General features: G+C 40.9%; 1 protein-coding gene across 9 annotated transcripts; it reads right to left on the reverse strand.

Moving 5' to 3' along the window:
* Window positions 1-174: 174 nt before the first annotated feature.
* Window positions 175-27,185, reverse strand: brd8a (bromodomain containing 8a). Of its 9 annotated transcripts, XM_067375302.1 has the most exons (20): window positions 27,093-27,181; window positions 26,563-26,656; window positions 23,178-23,247; window positions 22,812-22,861; window positions 22,599-22,721; window positions 22,443-22,523; window positions 18,860-18,924; window positions 18,500-18,624; window positions 18,218-18,409; window positions 16,091-16,184; window positions 15,729-15,863; window positions 14,460-14,599; window positions 6,427-6,838; window positions 4,619-4,662; window positions 4,240-4,508; window positions 3,745-3,837; window positions 3,571-3,639; window positions 3,114-3,396; window positions 1,100-1,144; window positions 175-744 (listed from the first exon to the last, which is right to left on the reverse strand). In XM_067375302.1, the coding sequence occupies exons 1-20, from the start codon at window positions 27,109-27,111 to the stop codon at window positions 685-687; spliced, it is 2,463 nt and encodes an 820-aa protein (XP_067231403.1). In that variant the 5' UTR covers window positions 27,112-27,181; the 3' UTR covers window positions 175-684. The 9 variants fall into 9 exon arrangements, with proteins under 9 accessions (XP_067231403.1, XP_067231404.1, XP_067231406.1 ...); XM_067375303.1 differs by lacking the exon at window positions 1,100-1,144 and having other exon boundaries at window positions 27,093-27,182; XM_067375305.1 differs by lacking the exons at window positions 1,100-1,144; window positions 3,114-3,396 and having other exon boundaries at window positions 27,093-27,184.
* Window positions 27,186-27,481: the final 296 nt, after the last annotated feature.

Below are 27,481 nucleotides of genomic sequence, written 5' to 3' on the forward strand. Positions count from 1 at the left end.
GCTTGTATGTGGAATTCACTAAATATTGACCAAAATTGTTAGGAAGAGGCGATCATCAGTATCATAATAGATCCTTTTAGTTTTATAACACTTTCATTGAGTTAATTATTCATTTTATGCAAAAATTAAATGAAAAAAAAAAGTTTTTTTTCTTGAAAGTCCTTGGTCCTCATCTACTGTTACTGCATAGAAGACAGCAGTGTAAACATTATTTAAGACCTCTCTAAGTAAAAAAAAAAAAAAAAAAAAGTAATTGGTTTGGAACAAGAATACTGCATTGTAGGGGAAAGTGAAAGGGGATAAAATATCAGTAAATTTGTTCACACATTAAAAGGCCTTTAAATTTCAGTTGTCCTCCTTTTGTTTATTCCCGGTCATTCATCAATACCTGTAAAGGCACTATTCGTACACAAAACAAATTTAGTACAGCACAACACACATCTCACAACAATTACATACAGACGGACACATATATGCAAACTCAGATTTTGAGGCAGTCCTATCATTGTCCAATCCCAAACACCACACGCCAGTGAAACCCTCATGAATATTCAAGTTATCTGTTTAAGCGTGTGGGAGGGGGGTGTTAGCGAAATGCTTCAGACAGATTGTCCTATGCTGTCTTCATCAATCAGTCACTTATTAGTGTTTCAAAGGAACCCGCCCACTGGCCAGTCCAACTGCTTATTTCTTCATCTTCAGGTCTGCTTCTATAGCGCAGCGTCGCCCCCTGGTGCCCCCGTCCTGCAGAGACAGACGGAGTGGCTGAGTGACAGTTGTCAGTCACTTTAAAGCAAGTCACTTTTTTCTCTTTTAACCACCTTTTTTTTTAAGATTACTTTTACATGTATGTCACCTGGGGAAAAAATCTTGAAAAAAAAACTAGATTATTTAGTAAACAAAAAAGTGATTTCTCAAAAAAAGTGACTGGCTCTTGTATCTAAAAGATGAGTTTTAATTCCTTCAGTCCCCATATTGACCAGTATGATTTTTTTTTTTTTTTTTTACTACTGTCTCCTTCCCATTACATTGTCTCTGTGGTTATTCTGTAGGAATAGTTGCGTTCATAAGGAGAAGAAGGAGCAGACAGGGTACTTACAAAGAGAGAGAGAAGGAATGCAGGAGAGGCCATGGGAACACAGTCCTATGAGAGGACAAAGGTCAGCATCAGAGAAAGAAATAAAGGTGCTTTGCAACACTCAAATGCAAAAGCAGTTAAAAGGTGAATTTGGCATAAGAAATTAAAAAAAAAGACATGAAAGATGGATTTAATTCTGTTTCATTAATCTGTTTAACACTTGACTGAATTATCAGCCCTATGATTGGTCAAACTGATCCCACAGTAATTAAGTATTTTATGAGGTGGCTATTTTGAAGAAAGTGTAAGCTGTCGCATCAGTTACACTTTTTCTGTAAGCTGAATAGGGAAGGTGTAGGACGAAGCGTAAGCTTTTTGAACTTCAAGAGTTTTACATTTTCTTCGTACGCTGAATACGGAAGGCGGTCTGGTGGAAGATGGCTTGAGGGTGAGTAAAGCTTGGGGTAATTTTAATTTGAAAGTGAACAAATCCTGGTTTCATTAATGTGTTTAACACTTGACTGTATTATCAGCCCAATGATCTGCCAACCCGATCTCACAATAATTCGTAAGTATTTTACGAGGTGGCTATTTCATACAAATTAAAAAAAAAAAAAAAAACGCCAGGAAGGACCACCCCTAACCCTGCCCCAAAATGAATTCTATTTCAAGACAAGCTGTTCTTTTAAACTTTCTATTTCTCAAGAATTCTGAAAACATGTATCAGGGTTTCCACAGAAATATTAAGCAGCACAACTATTATAAGACATGTTTTTGAACTATTATAAGACATAACACATTTTAGAATTTGATTTCTGAAGGATCATGTGACACTGAGGTATGTATATACACTATATTGCTAAAAGTTTTGGGACGCCTGCCTTTACCTGCACATAAACTTTAATGACATCCCATTCTTAATCCGTAGGGTTTAATATGGAGTTGGCTCACCCTTTGCAGCTTTAACAGCCTCAACTCTTCTGTAAATGCTTTCCACAAGGTTTAAGAGTGTGTTTATGGGAATTTTTGACCACTCTTCTAGAAGCGCATTTGTGAGGTCAGGCAGTGATGTTGGCGAGAAGGCCTGGCTCGCAGTCTCCGCTCTAATTCATCCCAAAGGTGTTCTATCGGGTTGAGGTCAGGACTCTATGCAGGCTAGTCAAGTTCCTTCTCACCACATCCATGTCTTTATGGACCTTGCTTTGTGCGCTGGTGTGCAGTCATGTTGGAACAGGAAGGGGCCATCCCCAAACCTTTCCAACAAAGTTGGGAGCATTGTCCAAAATGTCTTGGTATGCTGAAGCATTAAGAGTTCCTTTCACTGGAACTAAGGGTTCCAGCCCAACCCCTGAAAAACAAGCCCACACCATAATCCCCCTCCACCAAACTTTACACTTGGCACAATGCAGTCAGGGAAGTACCGTTCTCCTGGCAACCGCCAAACCCAGACTCGTCCATCGGATTACCAGACAGAGAAGCGTGATTCGTTACTCCATAGAACACGTCTCCACTGCTCTAGAGTCCAGTGGTGGCGTGCTTCATACCACTGCATCCGAGGCTTGGATGCAGCTGCTTGGCCATGGAAACCCATTCCATGAAGCTCTACGCACTGTTCTTGAGCTAATCTGAAGGCCACACGAAGTTTGGAGGTCTGTAGCTATTGACTCTGCAGAAATTTGGCAAATTCTGCGCACTCTGCGCCTCAGCATGCGCCGACCCTGCTCTGTAATTTTTGTTGCTGTTCCTAGTTGCTTCCACTTTATGATACCACTAACAGTTGACCGTGGAATATTTAGTAGTGAGGAAGAGCTCCTGAGAGCAACCCATTATTTCACAGATGTTTGTAGAAGCATCTGCATTCCTAGATGATTGATTTTATACACCTGTGGCCATGGAAGTGATTGGAACACCTGAATTCAATGATTTGGAGGTGTGTCCCAATACTTTTGGCAATATAGTGTATTTATGTGGACTAACTTTAGTGATCCAGAATCTTCTTATGTGCAGAAGTGCTGCTAAATATAAATCGCCGCACCTTGTCATTGGGATCCTGTTTGCGGTTGGCCTCTCTCCCACGCAGGCTCTTGGCACTGATGCCCGATTCTGAGGTCTGCATGATCAACTGTGTGGCCAGAAATTGCTGGATCTGCTCCAGAACGTCTCTCTGCATCTCCACGGCCATGTGGAACACATCATGGTCTGAGCTGTTGTACATCACTGCATTCTGGAACATCAGCATGATGTCACGCTGGAACTCGGCTGTGGTGCGGATCAGCCCGTTCTCGATGTTCTTCTTGATAGTGGACAGATCCATTGGCCTAAGAACCCGGAATTGTGGCAAAGCTATTTAAATTACATTTTGGAATTTATTTTCATTGTGCCTTCAACATTTCTCTCAAAAAAACATCAAGGACAATTGGATTCCTCCTGATAAGATGATGTTCCTCTAACTGCAAAAACCTTTAAATTTACTTTCAACAGTTTGCTCTCACCTGTGCACAATACTGTGGTAACCAGGGGCGATGTCATCTGTCACCGGTTGCAGGAAGACATTTGCATACCTGTTCAAAATGACTAATTATCACTCAGTTCATTCTGGCTGCAGAGAGCTAATGAATCAGCTAAAAGGGGGCGGGGATTTGGAACAATGTAATGAAGACTCTCGCCTGTGATTGGCTGCTGCTCGCCACACCAGCATAATGGCTTTTTTCCAGATCTTCTGAGCCTGAATCGCTTCTTGATCTTCACTGCAGATAGAGCTGTGGAGGATGAGAAAGAGGGCATTATGTAATAATAGCATGTCGATTAATTGAACACGCATTAAAAACGCATTAAAGCAGGCTTGTTTATATCAAGTCATATACACCTAGGATGGCTTGAGGGTGAGTAAACTATATATTTTTTATTTTTGGGTGAACTAACCCTTTTAAGCATGTCTGTGAAACCCAGGATTAATTTAATACAAAATTATAGCAAAAATTAAATCTGAAATTTTTTGAAAAATCAACCTGAATTAATAAAACGATGTATTATCACAGTGTTTGGGATTTGATCTAAAGTGGCTAACTTATTTATTTCACTTTAAAGTTATATTGTACATGACAAGTTTTTCTATGTCAAACAATCAGACATGGTGTGAAAGCTTGATTATGTATACATACAACTGTGAGGAGGCAGGGCTGCTGGGAATGGAGTCTGCAGTTGTGTGTAGCTGTACGGAAGAGGATGCCGTATGCATGCTGTAGCCGTCCTCGCTCTCGCTGGCCGGAGGGTCCAACTCTGTCTCCCCCTCTGGCTCAGAGAGATAAATGCCGTCTCCATCCTCCTCTCCCCCACAATCCTCAGCTCCATCCCCTTCTAAACCAGCTTTTATCTCCGACACACTGCCCTCCTCTGCATCACTCACGGCTTCCTCCTCCTCTTTCACTTCCTGTTAACGAGGAGTGTTAAAAATACTAAAAAGGGCAGAGTTAATGGTTTCCGGGTGTATGTATAATCGTGGCTGGTACATTATGTGTTAGCGTATATAAACAGTCACACCTTTGAGTGCTGTTTTATCGCCGGGTCATCTTCTGACTGTGTATCTGGAAGAAAACGGAACATCTGTGAGTTCTTACCAAAATCCTGGGGGTGTTTGTGTGTCACATGCAGCTGGGGTCAGTGACAAATAAGAATTTCCAAAATAAAAAAGAGGGAAAATATTTTAAAATTTTACTTTAAAATGCATGTTTGTAGAAATGTACTCATAGTGCTCTCATGTACTCATAGTCTGATAAAATGTATGGGTTAAAAAATGTTTAAATTTAACGATAAATGTAACCAATGAAACCATTTTTCAAGTTTCATCAAGTTTTTGGGGGGGGGTCACACCACTTGAAATTTTACAACCTGAACTAACCTTACCTTTTCATAAAACAGATCAAATTACTGACTTTGACACACAGTCATAAGGGTCTATGATATAATGTCTTGATTATTTATTTATCATACTGGTTGCACCACATGCCCTTGATTTGGCAAATCAATTTTAACAAAGTTCCTAAACTAAGGATTTCTTCACAAGAATTTTCATTTATTAAGTTTTTTTTCCATAATGATATTTGGACAATATGACACTGCCTTACTTTATGCCCCAAAAATGTATGGATTTGAACAAATTAATCTCAGAAAATGTGTATTCATATTTATCATTCAAATGTTAGGAGTCTGTAATATTTTTTATGCTCACCAAAGCTACATTTATTTTACCAATAATACAGTAAAATAGTAATATTCTAAAATATTATTAGTTTTCTATTTTAATGTATTTTAAAATGTAATTTATTCCTGTGATGGCAAAGCTGAATTTTCAGCATAATTTCTCCAGTCTTCAGTGTCACATGATCCTTCAGAAATCATTCTAATATGCTAATTTGCTGCTCAAGAAACATTTATTATTATTATAAACAGTTTTTGTGAAAACTGTGATACATTTTTTTCAGGATTCTTTGATGAACAGAAAAGTATTTATTTAATTTATAGAAATCTTTTTTAACATTATAAATGTCTTTATTGTCACTTTTATGCATTTCTGCTTGCTGAATAAAAGTATTAATTAAAAAAAAATCTTACCATAAAATTTCGAACAGTAGTGTATGAATGGCATTTTTAAAAAAACATAAAATAATAGCATAATGATATTGACCCATTTAAGGATTAGTCCACTTTTAAATAAACTTTTCCTGATAATTTACTCACCCCCATGTCATCCAAGATGTTCAGGTCTTTCTTTCATCAGTCGAAAAGCAATTAAGGTTTTTGATGAAAACATTCCAGGATTTTTCTCCATATAGTGGACTTCAACGGCTACCAACAGGTTGAAGGTCCAAATTACAGTTTCGCCAGTTTCGTTTTTTTCCATAAGTAGAATAGGGAAGGCGTAGGACATTCAGCGTAAGTGCTTTGAAGAATACAGAAACAGGAAGTATTCAAGGTGATATTTTGTGTTTATAAAGCATAAACAGTTGTAGTTTTTTTCGAAAATGACTGATCGTTTTGCTAGATAAGACCCTTATTCCTTGTCTGGTGTCGTTTAAAGCTCTTTGAAGCTGCACTGAAACTGTAATTTGGACCTTCAACCTGTTGGTAGCCGTTGAAATCCACTATAATGAGAATAATCCTGGAATGTTTTCCTCAAAAACCTTAATTTCTTTTCGACTGACAAAAGAAAGACATGAACATCTTGGATGACATGGGAGTGAGTAAATTATCAGGAAAAGTTCATTTAAAAGTGGACTAATCCTTTAAGTTTCAACAATGTCAAATCATTTAACTAATTTGCCGTAGTGTAAATGCAAATCATGGAGTACCTGATTGAGACCGTGTCCATTCGTTAGCCTCACTTTTGATTACAGCATGCAGTGATTCTGGCCGCCCATGCTGGGCCTCATCTGTGTGCTTTGGTCTGTGGGTATCTGGTTCTGCATGGCCCCCTGCTTTCGGAGTAGAGTTTTGAGGAACAGAGGGGACAGTGGTGGAGGGTGTCAGGTACCCCTGTGCGCAGCCACTGCTGGATCCACACGTGTTGGAACCGTCTCTCTTCCCCTCCGAGAGATGCAGGGAATGTGGGTCCAAGTCCTCTGAAGTGCTGGAGGGCTCAGGACCAATGGGCCTGAAGGGGTTTGGCTCCCAGGTACCTGACAGGGCGTGACCCGTGTCCTCACACAGAGACAGAGCTGCCTCCACTGCTGCAGCATCCAGCGCCTCGGCATTTTCGTCACCCTATGTGAACACAGGTTGACAATGATTTTCTGTTGGACTATGCAGGAAAAGTCAGAAGACTTGAGTGGTAAAACACAAGCTTCAATGGTTTTACAGGCTAATTTTGTATTTTTGCAATGTCAACGAGTTCGACCCACTCTAAACTCAAAACAGATGTTTTATTTGTAGCTTTCTCTTCAATATACTGTTTTCCTTGTTCAAATGGTATATTGAACCTCAATATACCTGATTTTGTCTTATAAATTATTAATTTCTCACAAATTCATAATGGCAGAAATTTCATTTTTGGGTGAACTAACCCTTTAACTTTAAAAACAGCAATTTTACCCCCTCGTTGCTGAGAAATATAATGTGATTCAGTAGCAAAGCTGTTTTAATAATAAAAGCCACGGAGCAGCGTTGATATCAAGTTTCTGTGCTGCTAAATGATTTTGTGTGTGCAGTGAGATCTCCGATCTCTGTGTGTACAACCTGTAAGTATGTTTTATTGTTTATAAAGTTATATAGTTTCTGGGACGTAAACAAACACCAACATGGTTTGGCTTCGCTAGCCACTTGGCTAAATTCTGTTTCAAACTTCTCCAATAAACACCAACAAACTTCTATGTAATCACACCAGCGAACTTCTGTTGGTGTTTGTTGGCGTTTCTGTTATCAGTATACAGCATTGTTTCATTACGGCTTTTATGTTGTGTTTACCCACATGCCTGTTCATGTTATAAATTAAACAATACCTTTACAAAAATGCTACAGTAAAGGTTTAATCAGGATAACACTGTATATTGAAAGTTAACATAAACAGCAGTAATATTTACAAGTGACAGCATATCTAAACACTTTGACACAAATACAAACAAAAATACTTACAATTCTTAAACGTCCTTTAGAAGCTGTGCTTGCAGAGATTATGCTTGACCCTCTTCATCATTACTGCTCTGATTCATGCTCAAATTGATATAGCAATATTGATGCCATTATTTACATTACACCGAAGCACATGCCACTTTTGCCCATAATGGTAAGGGGCGTGGCGTTTCCGGACAGTGAATCACAATACACTGGGCCAGCTAACCAATCTGAGCCCACTGCGTATTTGTGAGGGAGGGGCTTCATAGAACCAGGAACTTAAAGGGTTAGTTCATCCAAAAATGAAAATTCTGTCATTTATTACTTACCCTAATGTCATTTCACACCCGTAAGACCTTCGTTAATCTTCAGAACACAAATTAAGATATTTTAGTTTAAATCCGATGGCTCCGTGAGGCCTGCATAGGGAGCAATGACATTTCCTCTCTCAAGATCCATTAATGTACTAAAAACATATTTAAATCGGTTCTGTCAGGTCAGATCAGAACACGGACTCAGTCTGCAGGCTCTCAAAAGATTTATTTAAAGTCTTTTCTCAAACAGTCAACACAAAGCAGATCTTTCAAATAATCAACACAAAAGCAGTCTATAATCCAGACAGGAGCAATCTCAGAAGCAAATTTAGAGCTGCGTTTTACAGAGAATTACACAGCCGCTGAAGAGCCTGAATAGGACAGTGTCATGCAGCAGAGGGCGCAATTGAGGCGGAATGCGGGTGGCGCTCAGGCAGCGTGTGAGACCGGGCAACGGCACAGCGATCCGTGCAGGAAGATGGAGAGCGCAACCAGGGCTGAATGCAGGAGAGACCAGTCTGGGAATTCAGGAGAAGAGGTGAAAAACAAAACAGCATCTAAAAGATGAAAAACAAAACTGAAAAACTCCGATACGACACAAAACAAAGAGGCAGGAATCCACACGACACGACAGAACACGAGACAAAGCTGGAAGCTTGCTGGCACAACACACAAACAACGATCTGGCACAAGACAGCACACGAGAGGTGATTAAATAGAGGACTTGATTGATGCCGAACAGGTGGAAAGAGTGAAACAATAACGAGATGGTGAATGGAATAACAAGGGGGCGGGGAAAGACGCCACAATGGCAGCGCACACATGTGCTACAGATGACAACAACAACAACACGCGACAGACAGGGGAACAACAGACAAATCAGCCCAGGGACATGACAGTACCCCCCCTCCTAGGAGCGCCCCCTGGCGCCCCAGGGAGAGGCCTACCACGCTTCCGGTAGAAGTCCTTGATCAGAGACTGGTCCAGAATATCCCGAGCCGGAATCCAACTCCTCTCTTCCGGACCATATCCCTCCCAGTCCACAAGAAACTGAAAGCCCCGACCCCGACGTCTAACATCCAGTAACCTTCTGACTGTGTAGACTGGAGAGCCATCCACTAGACGGGGAGGAGGGGAGGTGGGGACAGAAACAGATGGGTTAAGTCTAGAAACGAAACACAGGCTTGACCCGAGAAACATGAAATACTGGGTGTACCCGACCAAGTGAAGGAGGTAACTTGAGCTTAACGCCACTGGACTCAACACTTTAGTGATCTGGTATGGCCCAATGAACCTGGGGGCTAGCTTGCGAGAAACCACCCGGAGAGGAAGGTCCTTGGTAGACAGCCATACCTTCTGACCACATATGTAGCGAGGGGCAGGAGTGCGGTGACGGTCAGCCGCTACTTTGGTTCGTCTGGAAGCCCGGGCCAAGGCCTCCCGAGCCCTCCTCCAGAAGACGTGATCAACCACCACTTGAGCGGTCTCCCTGGCTGAAGGCAATTTAGGGAGAGGGATGAAATGGGCCGCCTTGGAAAAGCGATCGACTACCGTCAAAACTACTGTGTTGCCCCTTGATGGTGGAAGACCAGTGACGAAGTCAAGGGCTATATGTGACCAGGGGCGGGAAGGGATGGGCAGAGGGTGAAGCAGACCAATGGGTGGCTGGTTAGAACTCTTGTTCTGGGCGCAAACCGAGCAGGCCAACACAAACTGCCTGACATCCTGGGCCATGGATGGCCACCAGAATCGCTGGCGGATGGCGGACAGCAATCTCCGGACTCCCGGATGACAGGCCAACTTGGACGAATGGCCCCACCAGAGGACTTCAGGGCACAACCCAGCCGGCACGAATAGCCTGCCCTCCGGACACTCCCTTGGCACTTCTCTCTCTCGTACAGCCTCCTCCACTCGCTTCTCTATACCCCAGGAAAGGGACCCTACCACCATCTCCCTGGGAACAATGGTATCGGCCGGCGCACCCCCTCCAGGGGCCCCAAAGAGACGAGAGAGCGCATCGGGCTTGACGTTCTTGGACCCGGGACAATACGAGAGAGTGAAGTTGAACCGGCCGAAGAAGAGTGCCCATCGGGCCTGGCGTGAGTTCAACCTCTTGGCTGAACGGACATATTCCAAGTTCTTATGATCCGTCCAGACCAAGAAGGGCTGCGTTGACCCCTCCAACCAGTGACGCCACTCGCCCAGAGCAAGCCTGACCGCCAACAGCTCCCGATTCCCTATGTCATAATTCCGTTCTGCTGGGCTCAGGCGGTGAGAGAAGTAGGCACAGGGGTGTACCTTCCCGTCTCTAGGGGACCGCTGAGAAAGGACCGCGCCTACTCCAACCTCAGAGGCATCTACCTCTACAATAAACTGCCGTTCAGGGTCTGGAAAAGAAAGAACAGGAGCAGAGATGAACCGGGACTTGAGAATATCAAAGGCCCCCTGGGCTTTCGAATTCCATTTAAACGGTACCTTGGTAGAGGTAAGAGCAGTCAAGGGTGCAGCCACCTGACTAAAGTTCCGGACGAAGCGCCGATAGAAGTTGGCGAATCCCAGAAAACGCTGCAGAGCCTTGCGTGAGTCTGGAGTTGGCCACTCGGCTACGGCCCTTACCTTAGCGGGATCAGCTTTAATCCCATCCGCCGAAATGATGTAGCCCAGGAACGAAACTGACTCCATGTGGAAGACACACTTCTCCGCCTTAACATACAGCTGGTTCTCCAACAGCCGTTGTAGCACCTGACGAACATGCTGAGTGTGTACCTGAACAGAAGGAGAAAAAATTAGAATGTCGTCAAGGTACACGAAGACAAATTTGTTAATCATGTCCCTCAGCACGTCGTTGACCAGGGCCTGGAAGACAGCTGGGGCATTGGTCAGGCCAAACGGGAGGACCCGGTACTCGAAGTGTCCCGAGGGAGTGATAAATGCTGTCTTCCACTCATCCCCCTCTCGTATCCGGACCAGATGATAAGCATTGCGGAGGTCCAACTTACTGAAAACCTTGGCTCCCTGCAAAAGTTCAAAGGCAGATGACATTAAAGGCAGGGGGTACCTATTCTTAACCGTAATGTCATTCAACCCCCTATAATCAATACAAGGACGCAGGGAGCCATCCTTCTTCTTGACGAAGAAGAACCCTGCACCAGCCGGAGACGAAGAGGGGCGGATGAGACCGGCATCGAGAGATTCTCTAATGTATTTGTCCATAGCCTCTCTTTCTGGACCAGACAGGGAATAGAGGCGACCCTTGGGTGGAGAAGTGCCTGGGAGGAGATTGATGGCACAATCATATGGCCGGTGAGGATGTAAGGACAAGGCTCGGGACTTGCTGAAGACCTGCCGAAGATCATGGTATCTCACCGGGACCCCAGACAGATCTGCCGCCTCCACCTGCAAAACAGGAAGCACAGAGCCAGGAGAGGAGGCCATACCCATACAAGACGCAAGACAAGACTGATTCCATGATAAAACAGAATTACCAGCACCAAACCACGTGAGGACCGTGCTGCACCAATCACGGATGCCCCAGAACCACTGGGGCACTCAGGGAGTGGAGGAGATACAGCTCAGTGACCTCACGGTGATTGCCAAAGACAACAAGACTTACAGGGGGGGTGACGTGAGTGATGGTGGTGATAAGGGAATGGTCCAGGGACCGAACAGAGATGGGACTAGGAAGGAGAATGGCCGGAATGCCCCACTGCTCCGCCATACCATTGTCCAAGAAGTTACCGCCGGCCCCAGAATCCACTAGAGCAGAGCAGGAGTAATTAGATCCTCTGAACTGGACAGTAACAGGAAGGAGGGTGCGAGAAGAGGGGGAGGAAACAAGGGAAGAAGTGCCCACCAGGATCCCCCTGGCTACTGATGGGCCCTGGCTTTTAAAGGGCACTTAATGGCAAAGTGCCCAGCCTTTCCACAGTAAAAGCATAGGCCCCGAGTCAGTCGTTCCTGTTTTTGCTGGGGAGTGAGGCGCAGCTGCATTGGTTCAGGATCAGCTGGAGATGGCAAAGGCTGAGCCGGAGTAATGTCATTAGTGAGCTCTCCGAAACTCCAGGGGGGGCGAGCAGCCAAGCGCTGATGCCGAAAACGAAGGCGGCTCTCCACACGGAGAGCTAAGTCAACAAGGTCGTCGAAACCACTTGGGATCTCATGGGTGGCAATCTCATCTTGGATCTCCTCATTAAGTCCAGCACGAAACATAGCTCTACATGATGCCGCGTTCCAGTCACAGGAAGCCGCTAATGTCTTGAATTCAATTGCAAACTCAGTCACTGAGTGCTTTCCTTGACGTAGGCGTGCCAGCTGAGCCCCTGCTTCCTCACCTCGAGCAGAACGGTCGAACAGCTTGATCATCTCATTACGAAACGCCTCAAATGTAGCGCAAAAAGGGGCATGAGCCTCCCAGACCGATGTTCCCCAGTCACGGGCTTTTCCAATGAGCAAGGTTAATACATATGCAATCTTGGTCTGTTCTTCTGCATACCGACGAGGCTGTAGAGCAAAAACCAGAGAACATTGAGCCAAAAATGCACGACAAGAGTTTGGGTTACCATCATATGGTGGCGGGTTGTTAGCATGAGGTTCTTGCTCATGACGGGGAGAAGAAAAGCTGGTAGTGGCATCTGCTCTGTTAGCTGAAGTCTCCCTGCGAAGCTCCTGGAGTTGGACCGTTAAATCTGCCAGCTGAGATGTTAAAAACTCAACCTCCTGAGATGTGGCCGAAAGCTGGGAGGCATGCTGGCCCAAGAGGATGCCCTGCTGAGTGACTGCTGACCTGAGGGGATCTGTGCCTGCTGAGTTCATAACTGGCCAGATCGTTCTGTCAGGTCAGATCAGAACACGGACTCAGTCTGCAGGCTCTCAAAAGATTTATTTAAAGTCTTTTCTCAAACAGTCAACACAAAGCAGATCTTTCAAATAATCAACACAAAAGCAGTCTATAATCCAGACAGGAGCAATCTCAGAAGCAAATTTAGAGCTGCGTTTTACAGAGAATTACACAGCCGCTGAAGAGCCTGAATAGGACAGTGTCATGCAGCAGAGGGCGCAGTTGAGGCGGAATGCGGGTGGCGCTCAGGCAGCGTGTGAGACCGGGCAACGGCACAGCGATCCGTGCAGGAAGACGGAGAGCGCAACCAGGGCTGAATGCAGGAGAGACCAGTCTGGGAATTCAGGAGAAGAGGTGAAAAACAAAACAGCATCTAAAAGATGAAAAACAAAACTGAAAAACTCCGATACGACACAAAACAAAGAGGCAGGAATCCACACGACACGACAGAACACGAGACAAAGCTGGAAGCTTGCTGGCACAACGCACAAACAACGATCTGGCACAAGACAGCACACGAGAGGTGATTAAATAGAGGACTTGATTGATGCCGAACAGGTGGAAAGAGTGAAACAATAACGAGATGGTGAATGGAATAACAAGGGGGCGGGGAAAGACGCCACAATGACAGCGCACACATGTGCTACAGATGACAACAACAACAACACGCGACAGACAGGGGAAAAACAGACAAATCAGCCCAGGGACATGACAGGTTCATATGAGTACAGTGGTTCAATATTAATATTATAAAGCGACAAGAATATTTTTGAAGCGCCAAAAAAACCTAAATAACGACTTCTTTAGTGATGGCCGATAAAAAAACTGCTTCAGGAAGCATCGGAGCACAGATGAATCAGTGTGTCGAAACTGCTGTTCGGAGCGCCAAAGTCACATGATTTCAGCCGTTGGAAGTTTGACACGCGATCTGAACCATGATTTGATACACTGATTAATTTATGCTCCGATGCTTCCTGAAGCAGTGTTTTGAAATTGGCCATCACTAAATAAGTTGTTATTTTGTTTTTTTTGGCGCTCCAAAAATATTCTCGTCGCTTTATAATATTAATATTGATCCAGTGTACTCACATGAACCGATTTAAATATGTTTTTAGTACCTTTATGGATCTTGAGAGAGGAAGTGTCCATTGCTCCCTATGGAGGCCTCACGGAGCTATCGGATTTCAACTAAAATATCTTAATTTGTGTTCTGAAGATGAACGAAGGTCTTACGGGTGTGGAACGGCATGAGGGTAAGTAATAAATGACAGAATTTTAATTTTTGGGTGAACTAACCCTTTAATAGATTGTTTTTAGGAGAAGGAAAACACAGCAGTGTAGAATAAAGGTAAAATATATGAAAAATACATCATTTTTTAAAAAACGAAACATTAAGACATGTTAAATTGTGCACTATAAACACAATCAAGCCTTGAAAAAAAAGTGAACCACCCCTTTAATGAAAACTGTGCATTAATGTAGAATGGTGATTAAACTATCTGTGCATTAAACGGTTTTAATGCACACCTTCGATCCGATCAGAATCGAGTATTCGGACAGACCATGATATAAATGTATTTATATACAAATATATGTAATATATTTGTATATATGTCTGAGTTACCTTCTCCTCAATAATGGCTATGATGTCCCCAACAGTCTCTAAGTCCAGCTCTTCTGCCATATAGGACACAGTCACCAGGTCCTCCTCCCCTAAAACTGCCTCCTTATTATCCACTGAAGCACCTGGGGCTCCATCACCTCCTGTTTAAAGTATTACACACATATCAAACCAACTAATCGGCTTTAGACATTCATATCAGGTAGAGATTTGTGTTCCAACTTGAGACCTGCACTCCCGTGGCACTACCGCGAGATCCTAATGCAGCAGAGTGCAGCACAGGACAAGATTTGATGGGAGAGTGCGAGAGGTAAGACACTCGTGTGTGTGGGTTGAGGGAGAATAAAATGACTCCCACAAAACAGAAATATCTAAAAATAAAATGTCTAAAAACAAATATATTTTTATTCATCTATTGCACAAAAGCAACAAAAACCAAGGATCAGTTTTCTCTGTAATAATAGCACAGTGACGAAACGGTTTTGCAAGCGATCCAGTGCGTTTTTGTGTTTGCACTCTGGAGAGTGTCAGAAGTTTCTATTTACAACATGTTTTTGTGGTGTTAAGCATTGTAGCCAATCCCAAACATATCTGTTGATTTCTTGAACGCAGTGACCAATCAGGTGTTTTTGTTCAGTGCTGGATTCTGCATGCTCGCCAATCCTCTCATCATAACAAATGAAGTGTAGACACAATATAAATAAATGATTCATTGTGTAGTGTAGACAGCTTCATTGATTATAACGGAACTTTGTGAGATCTCTATTTACTAAGATGAATAACAACTTTTTATTTATGATTATAAAGGGAGCGCTTTTTGCATGCTTTATGCCATGCCAAATCACGCTTACATTAGCCTATGCTTGCTTTTCTGTTAAAATTAACAGTGGTTTGTGAATGTAGATGCTTTAATAACAATTTATCAGGAGCATTTATGCTGGGATGTAGTTGTGGCTAGGCAACACATAACTTGAAACTATTTTATGGAAATTTCATAAGACAGAAAAAATCTTTTTTTACCTGTGCGCATTTACTGGCGGGAGTGGAACAAAACATGAATGTTGTGATTAGGAGCGGGAGAAGGTAACATATGTTTGTGAAAGCAGAACAGAATCAAACAGGAGTGGGACTAAAAAATCCATCCCACGCAGGTCTCTAGTTCCAACACACCAAACAAACAAGAGACAGTCGAACAAAGGTCCAAAATAAAGAGTTAATACATCAGATATGAAGTAAAGACTGGAGAAGGATAAGACAGCATCTAGGAGAGACCTGTGCTGAGTGAGGCAGTTGTGTCTACTGCTGAGGTGGCAGTGCTGGGGGTGGAGTCTGCAGTGGCCAATGAGCTCAACTGAGAAGGAAATTGGGCAGGGCCAGCTTCCAGCAGACGAGACAGTGTCGGAGCACCTGAGACACGTGTACAAATGGATCGACATACCCACACACACACACAGTGCACAGAGAGAGCAGGCTGGCGTTAAGCTGGAAGAGATACCCATATCATGACTAATACACAAAGACTAAAATGCAAAGATGCTGCTGATACAGAATTAGTCACTTTGCTTCTACAGCCCAGATGCTAAAATCTTGCACTGCTAGACTCAGTGCACAGATAAGTGTGTTTCAATCCATACCTGTAGCTGCTTGAGAGGCAGGTAGTGAAGAAGTCATCATCTGATTATCGTGACTTCCTGTAAGTTGACTAGACGGGGATTCTCCCTCAACTGCCTGCAATAAGGATTTTCTGTAAATTGCCACCTTTTAAAAGCCTTTGACTCAAAAAACCTTTTCTAAACAATAAGAAAGAATCTAATGGCTAGTTTCCACAGAACGGTACGGTTCGGTTCAGTTCAGTACAGTACAGTATGATTCAGGATGGTAGACCCTGATCCGGCTTGTTTTTCCACCACCACTTGTTAGGCGTGGTGTATTGCCGGAAAGTAGCAACTGACATCATTCTCGTGTGAAGAAGAAAATGACAGTAAACAACAATGGAGGACATACAGCAGCTTTGTTTGAGCAAAGGCCGAAGGCTACAAGGAAAAACAGTTGAAAAATTCACATTGTGTTGCAGCGGTATTGTGTTGTCATTCACCTTGTAGCACGCCAAATGACGATTTTCTGTCAACCAATCAAAATTCTACAGTGAGTGTAGCTCCACCCTTTTAGTTTGAGTACTATTGGTACTATTGTTCTAAGTACCCCAACAGAAGGGTCCCAAAAAAGTAGTCTGGTACGGTTCAGAATTAGGGTACCGACTTCTGACAATAGAAATGGCAAAAATTGCATACTGTACTGTACTGAACCGTACCGCGGTTGGAAACAAGCTATAACAGTCCTAACAGGCATGATGTGCCAAGTTTCCATTGGCAAGAAATTTGTATATCCAAATAATACTACTCAAGATTTACATGGACTAGATAGCTGTGCCACTTTTACAGAGTTCCCTCACTTTCTGACCAGTTCAAATTTGCTTGCTTTCCATGATCTTTTAATTTTTCCATAATTTTTCAGCCCTGAAAATTTCACTGTTGACATTCCCTGATATTTTCAGAATCGTTTTTATTTTTTATTGTTCACCCAAAAATAAATAATAATCTGTAATTAATTACTCACCCTCATGTCGTTCCACACCTGTAAGACCTTCGTTCATCTTCAGAACACAAATTAAGATATTTTTGATAAAATCCAATGGCTCAGTGAGGCATCTATTGACAGCAAGATAATTAACACTTTCAGATGCCCAGAAAGGTAATAAAGACATATTTAAAACAGTTCATGTGGTTCAACCTTAATGTTATGAAGTGACGAGAATACTTTTTGTCCACCAAAAAAACAAAATAACGACTTTATTAAACAATATCTAGTGAAGGGTAATTTCAAAACACTGTTTCGTGAAGCTTTGAAGCTTTACAAATCTTTTGTTTCGAATCAGTGGTTTGGAGCGTAAACACTTATGATGTAATTAAGCCTCGTTTAACTGAAATCAAGTGACTTTGGCAGTTTGATACGTGAACCACTGTAGTCACATGAACTGTTTTAAATATGTTTTTAGTTAGTAGCTTTCTGGGCATTGAAAGTGTTAATTGTCTTGCTGGCAGTGCAGGCCTCACTGAGCCATCGGATTTCATCAAAAATATCTTAATTTGTGTTCCGAAGATGAACGAAGGTCTAGAACAACATGAGGGTGAGTAATTAACGACAGAATTTTAATTTTTGGGTGAACTAACCCTTTGAGCCAGTTATTTGTATCTTTTGCTGTAGTGTGTCAGTAGGAAATATCAGTTTACATTTCCAAACATTCATTTTACCATTAATTGTAATAATCCAGTGAGATCTTTGTTTGCACAAGGAGATCACAGAGATCTGATCTCAAAATCATCGAATTTGTCTGTGATTACATAAAGAAACAGAAAAAACTGAGACAGACTAAATCCAGAAGAACTATAGCAACGTCTCTAAGATGCTTGACGAAGCCTACATGCAAAGCTACCTGAAAAACTACGCACAAGTGTACCTAGGACAAAAGCTGTTTTAACATAAAGGGTGGTCACACCAATTTTTGATTTGATTTAGTTAATAGAAGTTAATTGATAAATTAAATCTATTTATGACATTATTTTTGAAAGCATTCTCACTTTACAGCATTTTTATACAAGTGCCTAAAAGTTTTTGCTTTGCTGGTGGGGTCTTTCAAGCGTCTTGGAGATGTTACCACAAATCTTCTGTGATGTGTGTGTGTGTGTGTGAGGAATTCTGACCAGTCTGGGGCTGGTGGGCAGGAGACTGCCTTTCTTCAGCAGTTCTGACAGAAGAGGGGAAGGCGGCGGTGTGATTTTCTGACCCAAAAGCTTCTTCTGTGTTGATTCATCCAGCAGTGACCCCAAACTCGCCTCTACCACTCCAGGACCTGGCAGCTCCGTCAGCGGTACAAACACTGATGATCCTGCCCCCTGCACCGGGGAGGAATGATTGTTAAAATAAATGACAGATTAAAATGAAATGACACTATTTGAAAAGAATAATGGAAAAAAAAAACTCACAGTGGTACTATGATCTTCAGATGAATCTCCGATAGGAAAATCCATGCTTGGAGAGCAGGCCCCAGATGGGGAGCGCACAGTCACACTGGGCACACGTTTAGGAGTGTTCTTCACTGCCTGCCTGGCTGAAAAGAAAAGATAAACAGCTCTTACTATGAAGCATTTATGAATGACTGTTTACAATATAGAATCAAATAGAATTGCAGTTTTGCCCATTTATGCAATAAATGCTATAATATGCATTAATTACTTTATTAAACAATTAGTAAACAAGTCATTAAGACAATAAGACCACACAAAACAGACAAACAAATGTGAAAATGACTATTCTAATGACACATTGTGGGCTTTCTTTAGTACCCTTGTATGCTGCATCTGTGGCCTTTCTTTTCACCTCAGCTTCTTCTTCCTCTTGTTTTCTGCTCCTAATGAAGATCCAGAATTTAAATCACTAAACCAACAAACATTCACTTAAAGGGTTTTGATCATCAGAATGAAATATCTCTTTTTTATTTACCCAACATATTGTTGCAAACGTATGGAATGTTTAAAGGAGGATCTGTTATAAAACTATTAAAAACTGCTTTCAGTAACTGAAATAAAGCTAAAATAAAATCTAAATGAAAAACTGAAAAACTCAAACTTAACCTAAATGAAAATTAGAAATGTTGCATTGGCAACTAAGTGAAATACTAAAATACTAAATTACTAAAACTAAAATAAATTAAAGCTAAATGGATTTTTTTAATAGCACAAAATGATAAATAATACACATATTAGTCAAACCAAAAAAAAAAAAAATTCAGACACCTTGGACCTTTCATTCATTAATACAGTTTATTCACTATAGTTTAAAAAAATGGTAATAAAATATGACAAGATCTCAGAGTTAAACTGTGTCAGAAAAAATTAATCTTAATTATGTCAGATAACACTTAAGCAAAACATGGTCAGTTTAAAGTGTACGAATAATTTTTGGTTCCAAATTTTTATCAAATTTACTGGTAGTCCACTGTATGAAGAATTTTTGGGTATAATATGTCACAGTTTACTTTATTTTGCTATCCTCGCTTACAAAAATGAGCTATAGTGTCCTGCATCCACTAGTAAAAAAATATCAAAAATATATTTTTGGTTTGATCGTGTATATATATATATATAATACAAAAACTTTCAAAAAATTTAAATTACAAAAGTGCATAACAAACTCACTAAAACTTAAACAAAAAAATAAAATGAAAACAGAAAACAGAAAAATGAAAGCCAGCTCAAAAGATTAATAAATACTATAATAGTATATAAATAATATTAAATGGGGCCATGAACTGAAAAATCTATTTTTCCTTGAGCTTTTGATATATAAGAGGTCATCATACTATAAGAATATCCTGTAAGATTCAGAGCTGAAAACTTCCTTGTTAGTCCAAAAACAGCTTTTAATGTTACCAAGCCCAGCGAACGACTCGTCCTGGAATGTGCCTATCTATAGGTAGATGAAAGACCGCCTCTGCAGAAAAGGATCAACACCTACTTCTACATCATTACCACTGTAGCCCGCCTACTGGCGATAGTGACATGAGGAAGAGAGAAGAGCACAGGATCACTCACTGGACAAAAGTTCTGGACTCATGCCAAAATTATTTACAGTGTGTTTGCACTGTTAGTAAAGAAAGCATTCGTTAGTGTGCAGATATCGAGTTACAATGACGAGATCGCTGCATTCATACACTCAACAACATATCAATGATTGGCTACATGCTCGTCGTTGCAACCTTTCATGCCACAATCTAAATATAATGCCATAGATCCAAATATAATCAACACGTTACACAATTAGTTAACCTTGACAGCTGTAATACGTAAAAACATGCTAAAAGACAATGCAAATATGTTAGCCAATCACCGCAGTGGGCGTTAACACTGAAGTCTCACAGCAGACACGCCCCTTCAAACAGAGCATTCAAATAAAAGGGCTAAAATCAGGGTGGGAAAATTGACTAAATTATGACAATTTATGATGTAGAAATAATACTAACAGCATAAGTGCACCACAGGAAACATTCTAAAACAATAAAACTATGCAATTCATGACCCCTTTAAAATAACTACAGTGGGTACGGAAAGTATTCAGACCCCCTTAAATTTTTCACTCTTTGTTATATTGCAGCCATTTGCTAAAATCATTTAAGTTCATTTTTTTTCCTCATTAATGTTCACACAGCACCCCATATTGACAGAAAAACACAGAATTATTGACATTTTTGCAGATTTATTAAAAAAGAAAAACTGAAATATCACATGGTTCTAAGTATTCAGACCCTTTGCTGTGACACTCATATATTTAACTCAGGTGCTGTCCATTTCTTCTGATCATCCTTGAGATGATTCTACACCTTCATTTGAGTCCAGCTGTGTTTGATTATACTGATTGGACTTGATTAGGAAAGCCACACACCTGTCTATATAAGACCTTACAGCTCACAGTGCATGTCAGAGCAAATGAGAGTCGTGAGGTCAAAGGAACTGCCTGAAGAGCTCAGAGACAGAATTGTGGCAAGGCACAGATCTGGCCAAGGTTACAAAAAACTTTCTGCTGCACTTAAGGTTCCTAAGAGCACAGTGGCCTCCATAATCCTTAAATAGAAGATGTTTGGGACGACCAGAACCCTTCTTAGAGCTGGCCGTCCGGCCAAACTGAGCTATCGGGGGAGAAGAGCCTTGGTGAGAGAGGTAAAGAAGAACCCAAAGATCACTGTGGCTGAGCTCCAGAGATGCAGTCGGGAGATGGGAGAAAGTTGTAGAAAGTCAACCATCACTGCAGCCCTCCACCAGTCAGGGCTTTATGGCAGAGTGGCCCGACGGAAGCCTCTCCTCAGTGCAAGACACATGAAAGCCCGCATAGAGTTTGCCAAGATGGTGAGAAATAAGATTCTCTAGTCTGATGAGACCAAGATAGAACATTTTGGCCTTAATTCTAAGCGGTTTGTGTGGAGAAAACCAGGCACTGCTCATCACCTGTCCAATACAGTCCCAACAGTGAAGCATGGTGGTGGTAACATCATGCTGTGGGGGTGTTTTTCAGCTGCAGGGACAGGACGACTGGTTGCAATCGAGGGAAAGATGAATGCGGCCAAGTACAGGGATATCCTGGATGAAAACCTTCTCCAGAGTGCTCAGGACCTCAGACTGGGCCGAAGGTTTACCTTCCAACAAGACAATGACCCTAAGCACACAGCTAAAATAATGAAGGAGTGGCTTCACAACAACTCCGTGACTGTTCTTGAATGGCCCAGCCAGAGTCCTGACTTAAACCCAATTGAGCATCTCTGGAGAGACCTAAAAATGGCTGTCCACCAACATTTACCATCCAACCTGACAGAACTGGAGAGGATCTGCAAGGAGGAATGGCAGAGGATCCTTAAATCCAGGTGTGAAAAACTTGTTGAATCTTTCCCAAAAAGACTCATGGCTGTATTAGATCAAAAGGGTGCTTCTACTAAACACTGAGCAAATAGTCTGAATACTTAGGACCATGTGATATTTCAGTTTTTCTTTTTTAATAAATCTGCAAAAATGTCAACAATTCTGTGTTTTTCTGTCAATATGGGGTGCTGTGTGAACATTAATGAGGAAAAAAATGAACTTAAATGATTTTAGCAAATGGCTGCAATATACTGTAACAAGGAGTGAAAAATTTAAGGGGGTCTGAATACTTTCCGTACCCACTGTATATCACATGTCTCCTGAAGTCATATGGTAACTTTGTGGGAGGACCATAATGATGGTAACTATGAACTGTTGTATGAAAAAGATGTTAGGATCCTTAAAAAAAAAAAAAAAGCTGATAAATGATTTAAATTTAGCTGGGAACTATTTCTTTAAATGTGGTATATTTATAGCAGATAGTGTTGACGATGGATACAGCTGGTATAATGATTCCTACCGTGTAATTTCTTCCCATAACTCCTCAAGCTTGGAGTCTAGATGACCTGCCTGGATGAGTTCAGTTTCTCTCTTCAGTTTCCTAAAGGGACAGTAATAGAGTTACAATCAGTCGACAGTAGGAAATGGTTCAGGTAAACATGTGAACATTTGGTACCTGTGCTTCTCTTGTGTGTCCTTGATCAATCGCTTCAACTCCTCTATCCTCTCCGCCGTCAACCTGCGAACGATCACATCCTCCACCGTCTCAACCACCTCCCCTTTCTCGCCTCGCTTTCTCCTGTGAACATGCACACATATACGCTCACCGCTAACTGCTGTCAGCAATGGAGTGAGTGTTGGAACGCAAATGAACAGGAAGTGGACTCACTTTGGCGCCTCGGTTGTCTCCAGGAGCTCAGAGTATTGTGATGCACAATGCTGTGAAACAGTGAGGAAAAGAATAAAGAGTGTGTGTGTTGTAAGAGTCTTATTAATTGATCTTTAAAGGAATAGTTTACCCAAAAAATTACAAAGCATTGGAAGACTTGGAATGTGTGATGCTTTTATGCTGCTTTTTTGTCACCATCCACTTTCATTGTATGCGAGGGCAGCTTTCTTCAAAACTAGTTTTCTGTTCCACACAAGAAAAATGTCATACAGGTTTAGAATGAAACAACAGAATTTTAATTTTTAGGTAAGCTATTCCTTTAAGTTTCTTATATGTCATTGGATTGTTTTACAGCTTCCCCAATACCTTCTGAGAGAACCAGTCAGGAGGGCGTCCAGGTTCTGCAAATGGCTTAATGGCTCGACTCACAGACACCCTAGAATAACCAGTGTACAAAAACACATTACTATTGGTGGATCCAAAATGGTCAATATTCATGCATTTTATTCATATTCATGTTAATCATTTATGGCTTATGATTTATCAATATGACATTTAGTTTCATATATTCCCTACTCCTATACTCCATATTAATCCTCATCATATTTTCATGTATTTACTCTTTATTGTACCCTTTATGGTTATTCTTCTTTTATATTTAAGAGTATGTATGCTTGCTATATTTAATTGTTCTTCAAGTGTTTCAATGTGACAGGTCATGTTGACATGTTTGTGGTTAGATATTGGACGTTTGCCAAGTACTGCAGAAGTGATGTTTTTGGAATTAGTTGCTCATTTGAACTTGAACTCATTTGAAAATATGTCTGTTATTATTTCAGCTGACATGTGATAATGTAAGATTTGCAAAATTCCCTTCAGGGGGGTTAAAACAACCCCTATACTTATTTTCATCTTTTTCTTCATCTATTCAGTCTATGACATAATGGGTAAATCCATTTGACCTTTTCTGATTAGAACAAAACATAAGTTTGAGTGGGATGTAAATTACCCTATGCTTATGGTATAAAATGGAGTCATTGATAGTTTTGCTTTTCCTTTGCTTTTCCCTTTGCTTTTCTCTGCTCTTCTGCTTCTTCTCTTCTCCTTCTGCAAATGTCTTAATTATTGTTCATTCATTCTGTATATTCTGATATTCATCTATTAGATACAATACTCTGGATTTTACAATACTCTAAATTGTATTATTAACTATTAATTACTTAATTAATTTGTTTGTCTCTATAATTTTTAATAAATAAATTTGTTATTCCTTATTCAAATTTAATTTCTGACATAATCATTGCTGGACTCCCTGGATCTCATGTTCTCAAGTTTTTGCATCAACTATGATGTTGCATGTTAATTTTTTTTTTTTTTATTATTAATTTATAATTATTTAACTGAAAAAGAATAAGTTTAAGTAATTGAACCTATCTGCATTATTTGTTTTATTAGGAAAATACCATACTCTTTGCGAATTAAATTTCTTACATTTTTAAAATGACTTTAAACTATAAACTTTTTGGAACAAAGCAGGCGTTGAAATGAGCCAAAGCAACTAAAAATCAAGAGATTTCTTATTTTAAATCACCCATTCTTTGAAGAACCAGGATTCCCACAGTCTTAAAAACATGGATATATGAGGTAGCCTAATTTAAAAGTGGGATTTCTAGACCTAATGTTTATATATGTAAGCAATAAGGTACGAGAGGCTGTGCTATATGGTGAGTAATGGTGCATTCAAGTCATGTCTGAAAGATCGTATTTACAAGCTGAACGCACATGAACGCCACCACAATGTCGTAAATACAAGTGGGAAGTTCAGGAGTTTCTGTACTGCCCCGATCTGTACGAGTTGGGGGCGTGTCAGTGAGATGCTGGGTTCACGTCACCTCGTATTTACTGGAATCTTGAGATAACAACACGTAACGTTATATTCAGAGCTGTTCACGTCCTTTTGGTCTTTGGACTGGGAATTTTCCATGGCACCACTATCAACGCCTAAACGAATCTACAGCAGTCAGGTGGTACAGCGGCCACGTGGTACATCTGGGAGCTTTCAGAAATCTCCCAGCTTACAAGCTGTAATTACGAACTCTATGAGGACGTGAACATTTTTACAAGCTAGAATCTCGTGAACGCACCTAGAAACATGGCGGAATATGAATACCACAATATTATTTGGCAGTGACATTGTCCGGCTTTTCAATTTACAACAAAGTGAGCTAACTGCCTGCACAAAATATGGTAAAGTTTACAGTGGCTTCATAAATTAATTCAAAACATAACAAAGCTGATGCACATTCTTTGTTCTTCTTTTTCTATAAGTAGAAGTACTTTATTTTTTTTGTAATTAATTAGAGAAGGCACACCACCATCTTACTCCAACAAAAGTGACTTGAACGCACCTACCGTCATAAACACGACTTTCCACCTTGTAAATACGAACTTCCTAGAAGGACTTGAACGCACCTACAGCACTAGCTTTTAGTACCTTATTGCTTTTATAAAATGGTTACCACACAATACACATATTAACGCCAAAAATATGTATCAATGCAACTTTCACAAAGTAAACTTTCACTAAAAGCCTTCATTCCACCGGGAAAAAATAGTCCCTGACCGTGAACAGCAACAGAAGTTATATTATTACGCCATTAGATGGCAGCAAAGACTGTCTTTATGAGTGTGTCAGTCAGTAGCGAAGACTTTTACATTGAAAAGACGGACATTTAAAGGTGATAGAGAGGATTTTTCCGTCGACTGAGAATCCAAAGACTGTTACTGAGTTTTTGAAATGAGCGCATGCGTAAGAACAACCCCCCTCCTTCACAGCTCATTTCAAAGCTCGTGCACGAGTATTGGAACACGAGTGTTTACCACCGGCACTCTCTGTGTCATGTTTTTTGGATTCATTATGTCGGACTCACTGCAGGTAGCTCATAATCTGCAGTTGTTACTCCTGTCTCCTGACAAAAACATTGCATGCGGCGCCTGTGGAGTGTGGAAAGTTACTGGAGCGCGCAGCCGCGCTCGTCTCTCACAAGGAATGTCACGGCCGTGATTGACAAGCCAGAGGGCCAATCATTTACGCGATCATCGATTGGCTGATGTTTTTAAGGCCCTACCTTGTGCACAGATGATGTATATTAATATTATTACTTTCAGTGCACCTAATAAATAGTCTTTTATCAGTTAGTAAAGACAGTTTCAAGTAATATTGCAAACATTTATAAAACAAAACATCCTCTTCAGCACCTTTAAACAGATTTTTTATTATGAACATAGGACTGACCTGAAGGAAAGTGCTAAATCTAAATGCAGGTAATAAACTCGCTCAATCGATCTCTTTCTCACAATACTCTTCTAGTTCATAATACAGTAAGCTTCAATGAACAATATCAACTGAGAACAAACAGTTTAACTTTACGTTGCTAAGAGTGGTTGCTAAGGGTGTTGTGTAGTGATACACAGAACAGTTGCGGTCATAGCCGTGTTTTATCGCGAATAACCGTTTTATAAATATATAACGTTACATACATTATTTTTTAAATGTTTATTTATAATGAATTTACATTTTAGTAATAGCAAGCTCTAAACAATTTTATCGGGTAGAAATTGTGATTCATTTATATCACCTTATCCTTAGTAATGGTGTCTTTGAATATTTTTTTGTGGTCAATGGGGGACCTTGGAGTCAAAAAGGTTGAGAACCTCTGAATTAAAGCAATGATATAAATGTAAAAATCACCAGTTTTGGTCTCCACTCTTCATGACAGAGGAGGCGAGGCACAGCTTTTCCCTAATTGACCATGGCTCTGTTGGGCCCAACAGCAACTTATGTTCTGTACAAAGAATAAAAAGGCAGATAATAATGAGAAAAAATGCATTTCAGTTGTAAACAGCATTTAAGCACATCTGTACGTGCTACGCTGCGAGATGATGAATGGGTGGGCAGTTTGACAACTAATAACGGGGCCATTTTAGATGGTCGAAGCATCATCGGCGTCTCACATTCCTGATGTTAAATGTGATGTAGCTACTCTGAATCATGTAGTCATAAATGTGTCATTTTGGTAAAGTGTTTAGTGATTCGGCCAATGAGCGTCATTGTAATCAATGACTTCTGCGTGTCAAATCCCGCAACACCTATTCGCGGCACGCGCACCGCTGCATCCATTATGCACGCGCGCTTGACATGCATCAATTATAATCTGTCCTCTGCCCCGTGCAGGACGTACATGCATGTGTGTGATGAAAATATAAGAGAGCAATACTCACTTCCAACTCCGCTCGCCATTTTGTCATGACTGGACTGTTTTCTATTGCTCCTTTGGCATGACAAGTGTCTGGCTATCAAATGTAAATGTGCATATCCGGTGTGAATTTTCCAACAATCATTTTGCTCTAAGGTCTGCCGAAGCCCAATGTAGTTATGTCACATGTGCATTGCTGAATTTATAAAAGTCTATCATTTTCACCAGCATTTTGCGCTGGCATGTCCATATTTGAAGTATTATGTGTATATATATATATATATATATATATATATATATATATATATATATATATATATATATATATATATATATATATATAATTCTAAACCATACTAAAGAACTTGAAGATATTTAAATGTCATTGAATGACGTGCAGTTTATAATAAATAA

This window comes from Chanodichthys erythropterus, chromosome 22 (genome assembly GCF_024489055.1).
Source record: "Chanodichthys erythropterus isolate Z2021 chromosome 22, ASM2448905v1, whole genome shotgun sequence".
Taxonomy (NCBI): domain Eukaryota; kingdom Metazoa; phylum Chordata; class Actinopteri; order Cypriniformes; family Xenocyprididae; genus Chanodichthys; species Chanodichthys erythropterus.